The sequence below is a fragment of the Anomaloglossus baeobatrachus genome, chromosome 9 (assembly GCF_048569485.1).
Source record: "Anomaloglossus baeobatrachus isolate aAnoBae1 chromosome 9, aAnoBae1.hap1, whole genome shotgun sequence".
Lineage (NCBI taxonomy): Eukaryota > Metazoa > Chordata > Amphibia > Anura > Aromobatidae > Anomaloglossus > Anomaloglossus baeobatrachus.
The window spans coordinates 228,065,094-228,082,638 of NC_134361.1; the positions used below are offsets into that span (position 1 = coordinate 228,065,094).

Consider the following 17,545-nt stretch of genomic DNA (forward strand, 5'->3'; position numbering starts at 1 on the left):
AAGTCGGGGAGAACGAGGCCCCTGCAGCTTCATACACAGATTTGGCCAGAAGGTCAATCTGACGGTCAGTGGAATCTTTAAGTGAGGTGCCATCCGCCACCGACACAACGGTCCGGGCTGAGAGCCTAGACACCGGGGGGTCTACCTTTGGCGAATGAGCCCACTCCTTGACCACCTCAGGTGGAAAGGGAAAACGGTCATCAGAGCCACGCTTTGGAAAGCGTTTGTCGGGACAGGCCCTGGGCTTGGTCACAGTGTCCTGAAAACTGGAGTGGTTAAAGAACACACTCTTCACTCTCTCAGGCGAGGTAAACTGGTGCTTTTCTGCCAGAGAGGGTTGCTCCTCTGACACTGGCGGATTGAGATCCAGTACAGAATTAATGGACGCAATCAAGTCACTAACATCTGAGTCACCGTCGGACAGATCAATGGGGCACATGGAGGTAGCGTCCGAGCCCCCCGTAAAGGCATCCTCCTCGTCCTGCGAGTCAGCTTCTGAAACAGCCGCGGGACGAGGAAGGAGAGGGGACCCTGCGTCTCCTTTTAGGAGGACGGGGTCTGGGACCAGATGATGAATCCTCTGTGAGCTCCGGTCCTGAGAGACCCCTAGCAGCAGAGGCGCCCTGCAACGGGGGCTGCTGCATGCTCAGCAAAGTCCTGGACAGCTGTCCCATGGAGTCGGCAAAAGACTGGGAGATAGACCTAGAAAAGGATTCTACCCAAGCCGGGGGTTCAGCCACAGGAGCAGGAGCAGCCGGAGAGACCCCTGGGGGTGAGACTCCAGGCTGAGGCATCGTCAGGTTAGAGCAGGCATCACAATGTGGATAGGTGCTCGGCTCAGGCAGCAGGAGCCTACATGCAGTGCATACTGAATACGGCTTTGGAGCCTTGCTCCTCGTATGAGACATGCTGCTGGAGTGGGGGCTCTGCCAGAATGACCCCCAGAGAGTATATACAGAGGTCCACAACCCGAGGTTGTGGCTTACCAGACCGCTGGAGCGGTTTGTGTGCCCTCCCGAAGCCCGGACCCCCAAGCACCTCAGCAGGGATGCTGCAGACCAGTGATGATCGCAGGGAAAAACGCTGAGAAAATGGCCACTGGAGTGAAGAGAGGGGGCGGGACTCACTCTGAGAGCGGGATCTGGAGGGCCAAAGAGATTCACAGGGGAGGAGACATGTACTCAGTGAGCAGTGTCTCTCCCCTTTGTAGAACGGCCGCTGGGCGGAGCCGCGCTGTCCCTCTGCATGAATGACATGCGAGGGCAGTGAAACCGAAAGTAGGCCTCCGGCGAAGCCGGGGCCTAAATTTGAGCGGTGCGGCCGACGCGCAGGCACCATCGGCGCGGTTCTCAGGTGACAGCCAGAGAACCCGTCGGAAATGTCAACAATTAAGTACAAGGGACCCCCCCGAATATAAACGTCTCAGATTAGCTGAGACGCAGGGTTCCAAGTCCCTGGGGATGAGTGCTCCGGTCCAGCAGGGTCCTGAAGGGCTGCGGATGGAGACCGGTCTCATGCCAAGCATGGAGAACCGTGCTGGCTCCCACTTCAAGCCAGAGCCCCGGAGGGATGGTGAAGGAGCGCGGCATGTAAGGCTCCAGCCTGGGAATCAACCTTAACAGCACCGTCGACACAGTGGGGTGAGAAGGGACATGCCGGGGGTCCAGGCTTGGACCCGCTTTTCTTCAAACTCTTTCCAAAAATGAAAAATCAGATGAGAATGCACGTGTGGATGTGACCTCCTGACACAAAGCAATAAACTGGTTAGATCTCGTTCTCCAGGGGGTGTATAAGCTCAGAGGGAGGAGCTACACTTTTGAGTGTAGTACTTTGTGTGTCCTCCGGAGGCAGAAGCTATACACCCAATGTCTGGGTCGGTGCGAGTTCATAGACACCAAACATGTATAGGTTTACTTTTATCTAAGGGGTAAAAAAAAAAAAAAATAAGATTTTTTTTCGAAAAAAGTGGCGCACATTTTACGCCATATTCCGTGACCCGTAGCGTTCTCATTTTCGGGATCTATGGCTCAGTGACGGCTTCTTTTTTGCGTCTCGAGCTGACATTTTTAATGATACCATTTTTGGTAGATGCTACGTTTTGATCGCCTGTTATTGCATTTAGCGCAAAATTTGTGGCAACCAAAAAAAACCGTAATTTTGGCGTTTGGTAAACAGCGTAGCGGCAAAAAGATTCCAATAAGATTAATTGATTTTATATTTTGATAGATCGGGCATTTCTTAACGCAGCGATACCAAATGTGTCTATTTTTTATTTTTTTAACCCTTTAATTTTCAAAGTGGCGAAATGGGGGTGATTTGAACTTTCATTTTTATTTATTATTTTTTTTTTTTTTTTAATTTTACTAGATCCCCCAAGGGACTATATGGATCAGCAGTCTGATCGCTCTGCCTTATCTGCTGATCACAGCTACAGAGCTGTAAGGGACTACATGGATCAGCAGTCTGATCACTCTGCCTTATCTGCTGATCACAGCTACAGAGCTGTAAGGGACTACGTGGATCAGCAGTCTGATCACTCTGCCTTATCTGCTGATCACAGCTACAGAGCTGTAAGGGACTACATGGATCAGCAGTCTGATCACTCTGCCTTATCTGCTGATCACAGCTACAGAGCTGTAAGGGACTACGTGGATCAGCAGTCTGATCACTCTGCCTTATCTGCTGATCACAGCTACAGAGCTGTAAGGGACTACATGGATCAGCAGTCTGATCGCTCTGCCTTATCTGCTGATCACAGCTACAGAGCTGTAAGGGACTATATGGATCAGCAGTCTGATCGCTCTGCCTTATCTGCTGATCACAGCTACAGAGCTGTAAGGGACTATATGGATCAGCAGTCTGATCGCTCTGCCTTATCTGCTGATCACAGCTACAGAGCTGTAAGGGACTACATGGATCAGCAGTCTGATCGCTCTGCCTTATCTGCTGATCACAGCTACAGAGCTGTAAGGGACTACATGGATCAGCAGTCTGATCGCTCTGCCTTCTCTGCTGATCACAGCTACAGAGCTGTAAGGGACTACGTGGATCAGCAGTCTGATCGCTCTGCCTTCTCTGCTGATCACCGCTACAGAGCTGTAAGGGACTACATGGATCAGCAGTCTGATCACTCTGCCTTATCTGCTGATCACAGCTACAGAGCTGTAAGGGACTACATGGATCAGCAGTCTGATCACTCTGCCTTATCTGCTGATCACAGCTACAGAGCTGTAAGGGACTACATGGATCAGCAGTCTGATCACTCTGCCTTATCTGCTGATCACAGCTACAGAGCTGTAAGGGACTACGTGGATCAGCAGTCTGATCGCTCTGCCTTATCTGCTGATCACCACTACAGAGCTGTAAGGGACTACATGGATCAGCAGTCTGATCACTCTGCCTTATCTGCTGATCACCGCTACAGAGCTGTAAGGGACTACATGGATCAGCAGTCTGATCGCTCTGCCTTATCTGCTGATCACAGCTACAGAGCTGTAAGGGACTACATGGATCAGCAGTCTGATCGCTCTGCCTTATCTGCTGATCACAGCTACAGAGCTGTAAGGGACTACATGGATCAGCAGTCTGATCGCTCTGCCTTATCTGCTGATCACAGCTACAGAGCTGTAAGGGACTACATGGATCAGCAGTCTGATTACTCTGCCTTATCTGCTGATCACAGCTACAGAGATATGCTCATTTGCTGTCTCGCCCAGCTCTCGGCCGGGTGAAACTGAAAGTAATGTCAGCTACAGGAGTCATCACATGACCCTGTGCTACCGTGACAGCCACCGGAAGTCATGCGATCACGTCACGTGACTTCCGGTATCGCGATCACGATTATAATGGCGCTGTCACTTATTGACAGTGCCATTTAAAGGGCTAAACAGCACGGGTGGATAATGATTCCACTTGTGCCTGGCAGGCGCACATCTCAGCTGTATAAATCAGCTGAGATGTGCGCCCATCTCCCGCGCTACCGGCATCAGCAGAAGATTAACCCTTTGACCTCTAGGACGTAAAGGGGTTAAGTAGCGCTTGCCTTCTTGCTTGGTTTGCCTCTGGTCCTGCGCCGGCGCTGGGGTCTGCGGCGCCGCCTGTTGTTGCTGCCGCAGCAGTTCATCCTGTTTCTGCTTCTCTTTGGCGGCGTCTTCTTCCGCCTTCTTCCTCTGTTCGGCTGCGGCCAGCTCGTGCTCTATGGTGCTGGCCAGCATCTGCATCTCCTGCAGGGAGCGCTCTCCTAGACTCACATCCTCCTGAGTAGGGAAACCTCTCTGCGGAGGAGAAACGTCTCCAATCAATATATGTAACGATCCAACATCGTTGAACCCCCGATTTGGAGCGATGGGGGGGAGTGTCTTACCTCACCGCTAGAGCGAACGACAGAGGATAAGATGCCGCAGATCTGGTTCCCCCGGTGGCCGTACGGGGAGAGGTCCACCCGCAGAGCTTCCTGCTGCTTGTAGTCCACTTGAATCCTCTGGACGAGCTGCAGCACCTCTTGCTGTAAGAAGCACAGGCGCCGCATCCGCTCCCGGCCTTCCTCCTGCCGGAGCCGCTCCATTTCCTGCTGACGCTGCTGCTCGGCTTCACGAAGCTTCAAAGTCAGGAGCTGAAAGAAAACCGAGAAAAGACCTTACAGAATGGACGCACATGGAGAGATCCAGTGTGATGGTGATCTATAGTCCAGAGGACCTGATCAATAGGAAAAGTGATCAACAGGGGATGAATTTTAGAAGGACAATCACTTTGATGAGACCCCCACCAATCGTAGGGGGGGCATGTCATGTGGTTTCTGGCAATAGAAGGTCGCAGTGTGTCTCCGCAAAATGCTCCCTGACTTTCTATTGTTCCTGCTGTCAGTATTCATTGGTATAGGTAGTTTTCCTATTTGATTTTCATCCCTTCCCCTTTAGGACCCAGCAGGAGCTCGCCTTCCACCCAGCTGCTGATCAGCAGTATTGTCTTGAAGCTTAAATACTCACCCTCTATCCTGGACTGGTGCTGGTGATATTATTCAGTTCATCCTAGCTCTGGTTGCAAGCAGGTGGCTCGCTCTCATCTGTATTATCGTTACTAAACGTCTGCCTTAGTCATCTAATGATAAGTAGTTCATGCATTTCCCCCTGTGTGTCCTCCTTGTGTCTTCCTTTAGCATTTAGTGGGGTTGACAAAGAGCTCATCCCACCCGTTCCCCATTTAGTGCCCAGCACTAGGGATACCTAGGGTCAGGTATCCTGCTCGGTGCATAGGTGCGGAACCTATCTATGGTGGTGAGGGACCCCAGGGACCAGCACTAGGGATACCTAGGGTCAGGTATCCTGCTCGGTGCATAGGTGTGGAACCTATCTAGGGTGGTGAGGGACCCCAGGGACCAGCAGTAGAGATACCTAGGGTCAGGTATCCTGCTCGGCGCATAGGTGCAGAACCTATCTATGGTGGTGAGGGACCCCAGGGACCAGCACTAGGGACACCTAGGGTCAGGTATCCTGCTCGGCGCATAGGTGCAGAACCTATCTATGGTGGTGAGGGACCCCAGGGACCAGCACTAGGGACACCTAGGGTCAGGTATCCTGCTCGGCGCATAGGTGCGGAACCTATCTATGGTGGTGAGGGACCCCAGGGACCAGCAGTAGGGACACCTAGGGTCAGGTATCCTGCTCGGCGCATAGGTGCGGAACCTATCTATGGTGGTGAGGGACCCCAGGGACCAGCACTAGGGACACCTAGGGTCAGGTATCCTGCTCGGCGCATAGGTGCGGAACCTATCTATGGTGGTGAGGGACCCCAGGGACCAGCACTAGGGACACCTAGGGTCAGGTATCCTGCTCGGCGCATAGGTGCGGAACCTATCTAGGGTGGTGAGGGACCCCAAGGCCCAGCAGTAGGGATACCTAGGGTCAGGTATCCTGCTCGGCGCATAGGTGCAGAACCTATCTATGGTGGTGAGGGACCCCAGGGACCAGCACTAGGGACACCTAGGGTCAGGTATCCTGCTCGGCGCATAGGTGCAGAACCTATCTATGGTGGTGAGGGACCCCAGGGACCAGCACTAGGGACACCTAGGGTCAGGTATCCTGCTCGGCGCATAGGTGCGGAACCTATCTATGGTGGTGAGGGACCCCAGGGACCAGCAGTAGGGACACCTAGGGTCAGGTATCCTGCTCGGCGCATAGGTGCGGAACCTATCTATGGTGGTGAGGGACCCCAGGGACCAGCACTAGGGACACCTAGGGTCAGGTATCCTGCTCGGCGCATAGGTGCGGAACCTATCTATGGTGGTGAGGGACCCCAGGGACCAGCACTAGGGACACCTAGGGTCAGGTATCCTGCTCGGCGCATAGGTGCGGAACCTATCTAGGGTGGTGAGGGACCCCAAGGCCCAGCAGTAGGGATACCTAGGGTCAGGTATCCTGCTCGGTGCATAGGTGCAGAACCTATCTAGGGTGGTGAGGGAGCCCAGGGACCAGCACTAGGGATACCTAGGGTCAGGTATCCGGCTCGGTGCATAGGTGCGGAACCTATCTAGGGTGGTGAGGGACCCCAAGGCCCAGCAGTAGGGATACCTAGGGTCAGGTATCCGGCTCGGCGCATAGGTGCAGAACCTATCTAGGGTGGTGAGGGAGCCCAGGGACCAACACTAGGGATACCTAGGGTCAGGTATCCTGCTCGGTGCATAGGTGCAGAACCTATCTATGGTGGTGAGGGACCCCAGGGACCAGCACTAGGGATACCTAGGGTCAGGTATCCTGCTCGGTGCATAGGTGCAGAACCTATCTATGGTGGTGAGGGACCCCAGGGACCAGCACTAGGGACACCTAGGGTCAGGTATCCTGCTCGGCGCATAGGTGCAGAACCTATCTATGGTGGTGAGGGACCCCAGGGACCAGCACTAGGGACACCTAGGGTCAGGTATCCTGCTCGGCGCATAGGTGCGGAACCTATCTATGGTGGTGAGGGACCCCAGGGACCAGCACTAGGGACACCTAGGGTCAGGTATCCTGCTCGGCGCATAGGTGCGGAACCTATCTATGGTGGTGAGGGACCCCAGGGACCAGCAGTAGGGATACCTAGGGTCAGGTATCCTGCTCGGCGCATAGGTGCGGAACCTATCTATGGTGGTGAGGGACCCCAGGGACCAGCACTAGGGACACCTAGGGTCAGGTATCCTGCTCGGCGCATAGGGTTGGTCAGGGGGTCACCATCTTCCCTTCCCTTACCTTTCGCCGCTCGCTTGGTACTTCCCTGTACCTAGCGTGACAGATGCATCACTAAACCGGCACAGCAGCCCCCCATTCTCAGGACTGGTGGGGATCACATAGGTCAGACTGATCACAATGGCACGTACTAGTGACAGTGACAAAAATTATTATGGGACCAATAGAAACAGAAGAAACAAGCCAATGTCGTAGAGATTTATCATTGCTTTTTAAGATGATATACCCCATTAACGGGAATCTGTCACCAAATTTTTACCACTCAGAGAGCAGCATAACGTAGGGGCAAAGATTCGGATTCCAGCGATGTGTCACTTACTGGGCTCCTTAGTGTAGTTGTGAGAAAATCCTGCTTTAATCAGCAGTAGATTATCATTACAGGACTACTTGGCTGCTGCAGGTAGTCCAGCATATTCCTGAGCTCTGTATAACTGCAGCACACATTGATTTTATCAAAATGACAGCAAATAGCTCAGTAAGTGACACATCGCTAGAATCAGGGTCTGTCTCTACATTATGCCGCTCTCAGACGGGGAGAAAAAAACCTGGTGACAGATTCCCTCTAAATTGGTTAGTCTGATTGTTCCTAAAACAGAGGACACAGGAGGAGTTTGTATAGGGCGGTGGTCATACATGCATGCGGTCACAACTCTATAGGATCAGACTGCACCAGTCTCTGGATTGGTTCCTTTTAGACATGTTTTTGGGCTTTTGCATTACTTTTTCCATTAACAGCATCCTAAAATCCCGACCCCAAAGACCATGGATCCGTCACTCACCTTTGCTCGATGGCGATGTTCCTCCTTTAGTTTTTCTTGCTGCCCCAAGGCCTCCTTAGATCTGTACACAAAAAGGAGCGTTAGTCATGGACCCCCCTGACCCCATCAGCCCCTGGCTTGGTCCGGCGGTGCGCTCCGGGCCCTCACCCCTTCTCCAGTTGCTCCAGCAGCTGATGCTTCTCCTGTCGCTGCGTCAGCTCCATCATCTCCTCGAAACGCTTCAGCTGCTCCACAGACTTCTCGGCTATAGATTTGCTGAACTGGTCGCACATGTCAAGACGAGCCTGAAGGTCTTCCTTCAAAACGGAGGAAGAAAGAAGAATTAAGATGTAACATATAGATTAATAAAAAAAAAAGTGCCCCTTCCCTGATGAAGGGCAATGTTGGTAAAACACATGTGGAGGTGCTTTGTATGTTGATGTTGGTGAGGTTCGATAGAATAGAATAAGTTTCAACAACACTGGGTTGTGCCGGGAGATGTGTTCTTTTGTTTTGTCCAACTTTGCTGGCATTAGCATGTGAAGTGCCTTGATGCACGTTTCGCATTACTGGACTTTGTCAGGAGGTCTGTTCAGGTTTATCATCATTTAAAAAAATTGAAAGGTAAAGACAGAATTTAGGTCTAATATTTTTCTATTCTTTTAGAGTTGCACTATTTTTATATTAATTGTTTACTGCTTCGGTGTCATGTATATTTAAATAAATATATACTATAATTGAAAAAAAAAAAAGTTAATAAGACTTACTGGGATGGGACAACCTATCAAAGCCAAAAGAATCATGGCGCACGTGACCGATGCGAGGCCATGCATGCGCCCCACCAGCGGCCTGCAAATCTATTTGCCCAAAACATAGAATGGCGCATCAATAACAGTCTGGTGGAGGGGGGGGGGGAATACTGACTACTACTGGCACCTCTATGATCAACTCATCTGTGACTGTGGCGCCCCCTACACTGTTTACAGATAAATTTATCAGAGACTGATGGATATTGCAGCTCGATCCTATTCATTTGGGTAGGACTGAGCTGCAGTCAGCTAATCGTGGGGCGGCACAGTGGCTCAGTGGTTAGCAACGCAGTCTAGCGACAGGCTCAGTGGTTACCGACGGCTCAGTGGTTAGCGACGCCGTCTAGCGACGGCTCAGTGGTTAGCGACGGCTCAGTGGTTAGCAACGCCGTCTAGCGACGGCTCAGTGGTTAGCGACGGCTCAGCGGTTAGCAACGGCTCAGTGGTTAGCGACGCCGTCTAGCGACGGCTCAGTGGTTAGCGACGGCTCAGTGGTTAGCAACGCCGTCTAGCGACGTCTCAGTGGTTAGCGACGGCTCAGCGGTTAGCAACGGCTCAGTGGTTAGCGACGTCTCAGTGGTTAGCGACGGCTCAGCGGTTAGCACTGCAGTCTTGCAGCGCTGGGGTTCTGGCTTCAAATCCCACCAAGGAGACCATCTGCAAGGAGTTTGTATGTTCTCCCCGTGTTTGCGTGGATTTCCTCCGGTTTCCTCCCACACTAGGGAATTTAGATTGTGAGCCCCAATGGGGACAGAGATGCTGATGTATGTAAAGTGCTGCGTAATTAATAGCGCTATATAAATGAATAAATATATTATTATTATACTGGAGGGGGTTGTAAACAGTTAGAACATGGCTGCTTTTTTTCTAGAAATAGTGCTTTTGTCTGGTATTTGCTTGGTCTGAGCTGCAGTACCACATGCAGCCTGAAGACCGTGGTGGCGCTCTTTCTGAGGAAACTCCTTTCTCCCTATAAGCCCACCTTCACTTTCAGCTCGTGCGCTTTCTCAAACAATAAGATGTTGCCTTCCACTTCCAAGACTTTTTCCATCTGCAGTTTTGACGGTGATTCCGCTTCTTTAAAGGAGTCTTCGGGGCGCCGCTTCTCCTGAGAAGATAAAAGGGTGAGAACTAGAAGGATCAAAGTCGGGGAACAGCATTGACCACAACGATCAGCGTACCGATTCCTGGCGGGCGATGGACACCGAGTCATCCTGCGGGGACGGCCTCTCGGCGGACACGTGTGGTTTTGATTCATTGATGACATTATCGAAGACCCAAGTAGGATAGTCCGGTAACACCACCGAAGACTCGCTGATCCCCAGAGTATTCTAATAAGTGCAAAAAGAGGGGTGGTCATAAACAGCGCCTCACCTGTCCTCAGGACGTGTGCGGTAATACACCTCAGTACCATTCACTGAAAAAAAAGCTGTGATACCAAATACCACCCATTGATCGGTGTGAAGCCGGTTTCACGAAAAACAAACACCGTGATTTCATATCCTAGACTACTTTTTTAAGCAATGCTCATTTAAAGGGGATGTCCACTCTTGACAATGCTTATTCCTGGCATTAGATCCTTTATATACTAGCCAGAGCGAAGAGTCAATGTAAAACTCTAGTGGCCCCTGACTACCAGAACGCAGCCTGCGGGAGGTGACCTACACAATGGGCAGGTATCCGGAGCTCTGTGCTATTCTAATTAACCCTTTCCAGCTACATAACGTTGGGTGCCGATGTTTGGAGTGGGCTCAGGAGCTCCTCAGTGCAATTAACCACTTAAAGTGACTGTCATCAGGTTTTTTCTCCCCATCTAAGAGCAGCATAATGTAGAGACAGAGACCCTGATTGCAGCGATGTGTCACTTACTGAGCTGTGTGCTATCAATGTTTTCTATGCTGCAGATCTAGCAGTTATACAGAGCTCATGAATATGCTGGACTACCTGCAGCACACCAAGTAGTCCTGTAATGATAATCTACTGCTAAGTAAACCGTGATTTTCTAAAAACTACACTAAAGCAGCCCAGTAAGTGACACATCGCTGGAGTCAGGATCTCTGCCCCTACGTTATGCTGCTCTGAGATTAGGTGTTAAAAAGCTGCTGAGAGATTCCCTTTAATAACTTCCAGCTATATGATGTTTGGTGTGAGTGTTTGTTGTGGGCTCAGGAGGGAGACCATGCTTATTAACCACTTAAAGGGGTTGTCTAGATTTCTGGTAACAGTGAGCAGTAACGTCTGACTCCTGACAGTGTGCGCACCGAACGCTGTCAGGATTCTCAGGTTTTGTCAGCAAGAGCGTAAGCATGTGATCTGCATATTCCAACTCAATATAAGTGCACTCAAAGAGGGAGTGTAGTCGGAATGTGGCCAGAACTGAGCAAATGTTTGCAGTAAAGTGACCACCACGGCAGTGTGTGGTGTGGGCACTGTCAGGACTCAGAAGTGATTGCAGACTTATCTGAAGACTGGAGAACCCCCTTAAAGGGAATCTGTCACCAGGTTTTTGCTACGTCATCTGAAAGCAGCATAATGTAGAATAAGACAATACACTTTGCTTCAGTCTGGAATAAAGGAATTAATTTGCAAAGTAAGTGCCGGGAGTTCTTTGTATTGTCTTGGATCTGCATTCCATGTGCACCACGCCAATGAGGGTGGAGAGCCGATCATCCTTTACTTTTTAGTTTAGAAAAAGAGACCCTGAGTCCAGCAATGTGTCACTTAGTTTTCTGGGTAACACAATTCTTAGCTGTAGCATAGCTTAGAAAGGTAACCCCACCCACACCTCAGCTCTCTGTATATATGGTCTATGGACAGTGAGCTGCTTATTAAGAGGTGACATGGTTGGATTAGGAGACCTAGTCCAAGCAGTGATAATCTCCTGCTGATAAAACATTCATTGTATGGAAACCACAGCACACGGCCTAATAAGTGACACATTCCTGGAATCAGCCCCTACCTCATGCTGTCCTCACTGCCAATTCCGCTTAAGACCTAATGCAGACATCTGTTTTTGACATCCTCTCGATAGCGGGACATCAACCATGCCTTCCATCTTCCGGGACACGATTGTGGCAGCTGAAGAGCCGCCACGGGCATCGAAAAGCGTACGGGAAGCAAGTCGTCATGTGACCACGAGTCAGAAGACGACCGCACAAGCCGGAGAACAGAGGCGAACCCTAATAGGGTGTATGATACCCAGTGGGAGGATTTGAGAAGATACAGCACTCGCCAAATGCTTCCCCAGGGATGGACAACCCCTTTAAGATAAGATAAGGGTTAAAAAGCCCTTAGACGTCTATGGGGGTGGAAAAATACATTAAAAAGTTGGAAGAAGGGGAGAAAAGAAAAAAGTGGCCCAGGACAGGAAGGGGTTAATGAACAATTCAGACTGATGCAGACAAGACATGGCTGGAAAGCTGGGTGACAACAAGGAGAAGCTGTGGTCACCCAGCAACGAGCCTCTACCTCCGCGCTCCATCCGCGGTTATACTGCAGCCGCCCCTTAGAAGAATTCTTCAGAGCCTTCAAAATGTCATAGTTCCTCCTGCTCGGCATGGCAGCAACTCCCGGCACTAAACCAGGCACACAGGGAGACAACTTCCGGGGAGCGCCCTTCTGCTTCCGGGTCGAGCATCACGTGACGCCAGGAAACCGACCGCGTCTCCAACTGTTGTCAGGGCAACGGACGTTGGAAAGCACCGCCCCTTTCCCTATATTCCCACCAATCGGAGGACGCGTTCTTTTGGGACTGCATTTGAATGAACCAATGAACGGTTGCGGGGGGCGTGTCCCGGAACAAAAGCAAAGCCGAGGCTGAGAGGACTCATGTAAGGGGAGAAAAGATGCCGCCGCCACCGGTAAGAGGGAAGCGGGGGCTGCGTGTGAGGATTGCTGTGGGACTACAACTCCCAGCAGCCCTGGTGAATGGCTTCATTGTAGTCCCGCATTGCCTGCAGAGTGCAGGTTATATTCTTCCATAGAGTCAGTCTTTATACTTTGCTATCCAAACTACAACTCCCAGCATGCCCCCGGCTGTCAGGACTTGCTGGGAGCTGTTGTTGTTTGGCCTTGGCATGCTGGGAGTTGTAGTTTCTTGTATAGAGACCGCTCTCCCTACAGCAGTAATTGTTCTATGTCGCCGGTCTCCAGCCCTCTGCTGCTGTCAGTCACTGAAGACCCTCGTCCTCCTCTGATTTCCAGGCCTGTGGTGATATCACTGCGCCGTCTCCGCACCGGCTGTGGAGAAAATGGTGGAAACTAGTGTAATACTCACCACACTACAAAACTACAATTCCCAGCATGCCCCCGGCTGTCAGGGAGTGTTACTGAATCATTCTCTCATTTCTGGCTTCCAAACGCTGGAGGTAAAGCTGGAGAGGCCTCCTCCCTGCCGGAGAGCAGAGGGGAAAAGTGGACAAGCGCCAATATTGTCTGGAAATTAGTTCAATGAAAACTTTACAGAAACAAAATGTGAAAAAATCTTTGGCCTGTGGCCCTGTCTGACCGGTGCTGTATACTCTGCTGTTCCCCAGCCGGCGCTGTGCACCCCGCTGTCCCCCCGGCCGGCGCCGTGCACCCCGCTGTCCTCCCGGCCGGCGCCGTGCACCCCGCTGTCCTCCTGCCGGCGCCGTGCACCCCGCTGTCCTCCTGCCGGCGCCGTGCACCCCGCTGTCCTCCTGCCGGCGCCGTGCACCCCGCTGTCCTCCTGCCGGCGCCGTGCACCCCGCTGTCCTCCTGCCGGCGCCGTGCACCCCGCTGTCCTCCTGCCGGCGCCGTGCACCCCGCTGTCCTCCTGCCGGCGCCGTGCACCCCGCTGTCCTCTTGCCGGCGCCGTGCACCCCGCTGTCCTCCTGCCGGCGCCGTGCACCCCGCTGTCCTCCTGCCGGCGCCGTGCACCCCGCTGTCCCCCCGGCCGGCTCTGTATACCCTGTTGTCCTCCGGCTGACTCTGTATACCCTGTTGTCCTCCGGCCGGTGCCGTATACCCCAGTGTCCCCCCGGCCGGCGCCGTACACCCCGCTGTCCATATACTCTGCAGACCCATGTTATGAGCTCCTGTATCGCTTGACCGGCGCTGCATAACCTGCGGTCCCCCGGCCGGCGCTGTGTACCCTCCTGTTCCCCCGGCCGGTGCTGTGTACCCTCCTGTTCCCCCGGCCGGTGCTGTGTACCCTCCTGTTCCCCCGGCCGGTGCTGTGTACCCTCCTGTTCCCCCGGCCGGTGCTGTGTACCCTCCTGTTCCCCCGGCCGGCGCTGTATACCCTCCTGTCCCCCCGGCCGGCGCTGTATACCCTCCTGTCCCCCCGGCCGGCGCTGTATACCCTCCTGTCCTCCCGGCCGGCGCTGTGTACCCTCCTGTCCCCCCGGCCGGCGCTGTGTACCCTCCTGTCCCCCCGGCCGGCGCTGTGTACCCTCCTGTCCCCCCGGCCGGAGCTGTGTACCCTCCTGTCCCCCCGGCCGGCGCTGTGTACCCTCCTGTCCCCCCGGCCGGCGCTGTGTACCCTCCTGTCCCCCCGGCCGGCGCTGTGTACCCTCCTGTCCCCCCGGCCGGCGCTGTGTACCCTCCTGTCCCCCCGGCCGGCGCTGTGTACCCTCCTGTCCCCCCGGCCGGCGCTGTGTACCCTCCTGTCCCCCCGGCCGGCGCTGTGTACCCTCCTGTCCCCCCGGCCGGCGCTGTGTACCCTCCTGTCCCCCCGGCCGGCGCTGTGTACCCTCCTGTCCCCCCGGCCGGCGCCGTGTACCCTCCTGTCCCCCCGGCCGGCGCCGTGTACCCTCCTGTCCCCCCGGCCGGCGCCGTGTACCCTCCTGTCCCCCCGGCCGGCGCCGTGTACCCTCCTGTCCCCCCGGCCGGCGCCGTGTACCCTCCTGTCCCCCCGGCCGGCGCCGTGTACCCTCCTGTCCCCCCGGCCGGCGCCGTGTACCCTCCTGTCCCCCCGGCCGGCGCCGTGTACCCTCCTGTCCCCCCGGCCGGCGCCGTGTACCCTCCTGTCCCCCCGGCCGGCGCCGTGTACCCTCCTGTCCCCCCGGCCGGCGCCGTGTACCCTCCTGTCCCCCCGGCCGGCGCCGTGTACCCTCCTGTCCCCCCGGCCGGCGCCGTGTACCCTCCTGTCCCCCCGGCCGGCGCCGTGTACCCTCCTGTCCCCCCGGCCGGCGCCGTGTACCCTCCTGTCCCCCCGGCCGGCGCCGTGTACCCTCCTGTCCCCCCGGCCGGCGCCGTGTACCCTCCTGTCCCCCCGGCCGGCGCCGTGTACCCTCCTGTCCCCCCGGCCGGCGCCGTGTACCCTCCTGTCCCCCCGGCCGGCGCCGTGTACCCTCCTGTCCCCCCGGCCGGCGCCGTGTACCCTCCTGTCCCCCCGGCCGGCGCCGTGTACCCTCCTGTCCCCCCGGCCGGCGCCGTGTACCCTCCTGTCCCCCCGGCCGGCGCTGTGTACCCTCCTGTCCCCCCGGCCGGCGCTGTGTACCCTCCTGTCCCCCCGGCCGGCGCTGTGTACCCTCCTGTCCCCCCGGCCGGCGCTGTGTACCCTCCTGTCCCCCCGGCCGGCGCTGTGTACCCTCCTGTCCCCCCGGCCGGCGCTGTGTACCCTCCTGTCCCCCCGGCCGGCGCTGTGTACCCTCCTGTCCCCCCGGCCGGCGCTGTGTACCCTCCTGTCCCCCCGGCCGGCGCTGTGTACCCTCCTGTCCCCCCGGCCGGCGCTGTGTACCCTCCTGTCCCCCCGGCCGGCGCTGTGTACCCTCCTGTCCCCCCGGCCGGCGCTGTGTACCCTCCTGTCCCCCCGGCCGGCGCTGTGTACCCTCCTGTCCCCCCGGCCGGCGCTGTGTACCCTCCTGTCCCCCCGGCCGGCGCTGTGTACCCTCCTGTCCCCCCGGCCGGCGCTGTGTACCCTCCTGTCCCCCCGGCCGGCGCTGTGTACCCTCCTGTCCCCCCGGCCGGCGCTGTGTACCCTCCTGTCCCCCCGGCCGGCGCTGTGTACCCTCCTGTCCCCCCGGCCGGCGCTGTGTACCCTCCTGTCCCCCCGGCCGGCGCTGTGTACCCTCCTGTCCCCCCCGGCCGGCGCTGTGTACCCTCCTGTCCCCCCGGCCGGCGCTGTGTACCCTCCTGTCCCCCCGGCCGGCGCTGTGTACCCTCCTGTCCCCCCGGCCGGCGCTGTGTACCCTCCTGTCCCCCCGGCCGGCGCTGTGTACCCTCCTGTCCCCCCGGCCGGCGCTGTGTACCCTCCTGTCCCCCCGGCCGGCGCTGTGTACCCTCCTGTCCCCCCGGCCGGCGCTGTGTACCCTCCTGTCCCCCCGGCCGGCGCTGTGTACCCTCCTGTCCCCCCGGCCGGCGCTGTGTACCCTCCTGTCCCCCCGGCCGGCGCTGTGTACCCTCCTGTCCCCCCGGCCGGCGCTGTGTACCCTCCTGTCCCCCCGGCCGGCGCTGTGTACTCTTCTGTCCCCTATGTTGTCAGCTTCTGCATGGCTCGGCCTCTCCCACTCCGGGGCGCGGTTTGGCTCCGGTGCAGACAGTTGTAAGAAGCTTCGGTAACTATAGGGACGGTTTACAGGCGCGGAGTCTCCGGGGATCTCTGCACTCAGGAGTCTCCTCATCACTGGTAGGAACATTTCCTATACTGCTCCGAGGCGCTGGTTCTGATCACTGAGATCCAGATTTACCTGCACTACCCCATGGGAAAGAGAAGTCTGCACATTGTCTCCCCAGAGCTGCATCATTGCCCCCAGCCCAGCAGGGCTCTGCTCCCACCAGGGCTGACTACACAAGGGCTTCACTGCTATCAATGGGGTTCTGTTCTGATCCCGATCCTCTGATGGCAGGCCGGCGCTGTTCTATAGCAGCTCCATAGGACAGACAGCAGCGTGCGCTCTGAGGAAGACCCCTATCATCTGGCTGCTCTCCTTTATGGAGGGACATTATACATTGAGGAATTGTTGCAGAAATGTTGGGTGTTGTAGTCTCGGGGATTTGCTTTTATTTTTAATTCTATTTTTTTTAATTTTATTTATTTATTTATTTTTTAAGAAAACCATCAACCAGCGAGCAATGAAGAAGCGCTCCTCATCTCCACCACTGCACGTCCACGTGGACGAGAGCACCCCCGTACACGTCCACGTAAAGAAGGGGCCCAAAATCTCCTCCAAAGTTCAGGTAAGACCCCACTACCCAAAAAACATTCACCCTTTAATCACATTTTATTTGCAGCTGCCAGTAGGGGGCGTCCTATTAAATATCCATGCAGCGAGCGCCACCTGGTGGACATTTTATTATTTAAAGGGATTCTCCGTAACTAGAAAATTGTTGGCTTATCCTCAGTATCTCCTCGTACCGAAACCGATTGGCTGATTTAAGTGGTCAGGGAGCTCCTAAAATATGAAGCAGGAAGCGCAGGATGAAAACTTGCATCTGGTTTATAATATTTTTGATTCTGTTAACAGAAAGGGACCAAAAGCAAAATGAAGAGCGATGCGGGAAACTTACGGCGGAGCGTTAAGGTAAAGACGAGAGTCCCATGGATGCCACCAGGAAAGGCGTCCATGCGGGACGCCGGCTTCAAGTGGGAGGTAAGTGATCGCCGGATACATGAATAGAATACGGCTCCAGGGCTCCCTGCTGAAGAGGGACAGATGGGTTTAACCTTTATATATATATATATATATATGTAGTTACTCAGAAAATTGGCAGTGTGTTCAATACTTATTTATTACACTCAGAGAGTGTGTGTGTGTGTGCGCGTGTCTATATATATATATATATATATATATATATA

General features: G+C 55.0%; 2 protein-coding genes across 4 annotated transcripts in view; one reads left to right on the plus strand and one right to left on the minus strand.

Moving 5' to 3' along the window:
- GLE1 (GLE1 RNA export mediator) overlaps positions 1-12,460 on the minus strand; it is a 63,392-nt gene extending 50,932 nt beyond the window's left edge. The window contains 7 exon segments of the mRNA XM_075324699.1: positions 4,037-4,274; positions 4,364-4,612; positions 7,997-8,057; positions 8,144-8,292; positions 9,767-9,892; positions 9,966-10,115; positions 12,253-12,460. Coding sequence (XP_075180814.1) covers positions 4,037-4,274; positions 4,364-4,612; positions 7,997-8,057; positions 8,144-8,292; positions 9,767-9,892; positions 9,966-10,115; positions 12,253-12,342 — 1,063 coding nt within the window. The 5' untranslated portion in view covers positions 12,343-12,460.
- Positions 12,442-17,545, plus strand: part of ODF2 (outer dense fiber of sperm tails 2) — a 79,487-nt gene continuing 74,383 nt past the window's right edge. For 2 of the 3 annotated variants that reach the window (XM_075324697.1, XM_075324696.1), the window contains exons 1-3: positions 12,443-12,644; positions 16,801-16,926; positions 17,214-17,339. In XM_075324697.1, coding sequence (XP_075180812.1) covers positions 12,630-12,644; positions 16,801-16,926; positions 17,214-17,339 — 267 coding nt within the window. In that variant the 5' untranslated portion in view covers positions 12,443-12,629. Of the gene's footprint in view, positions 12,645-16,800; positions 16,927-17,213; positions 17,340-17,545 lie in introns of all 3 variants that reach the window. The other variant, XM_075324694.1, reaches the window with a different exon arrangement.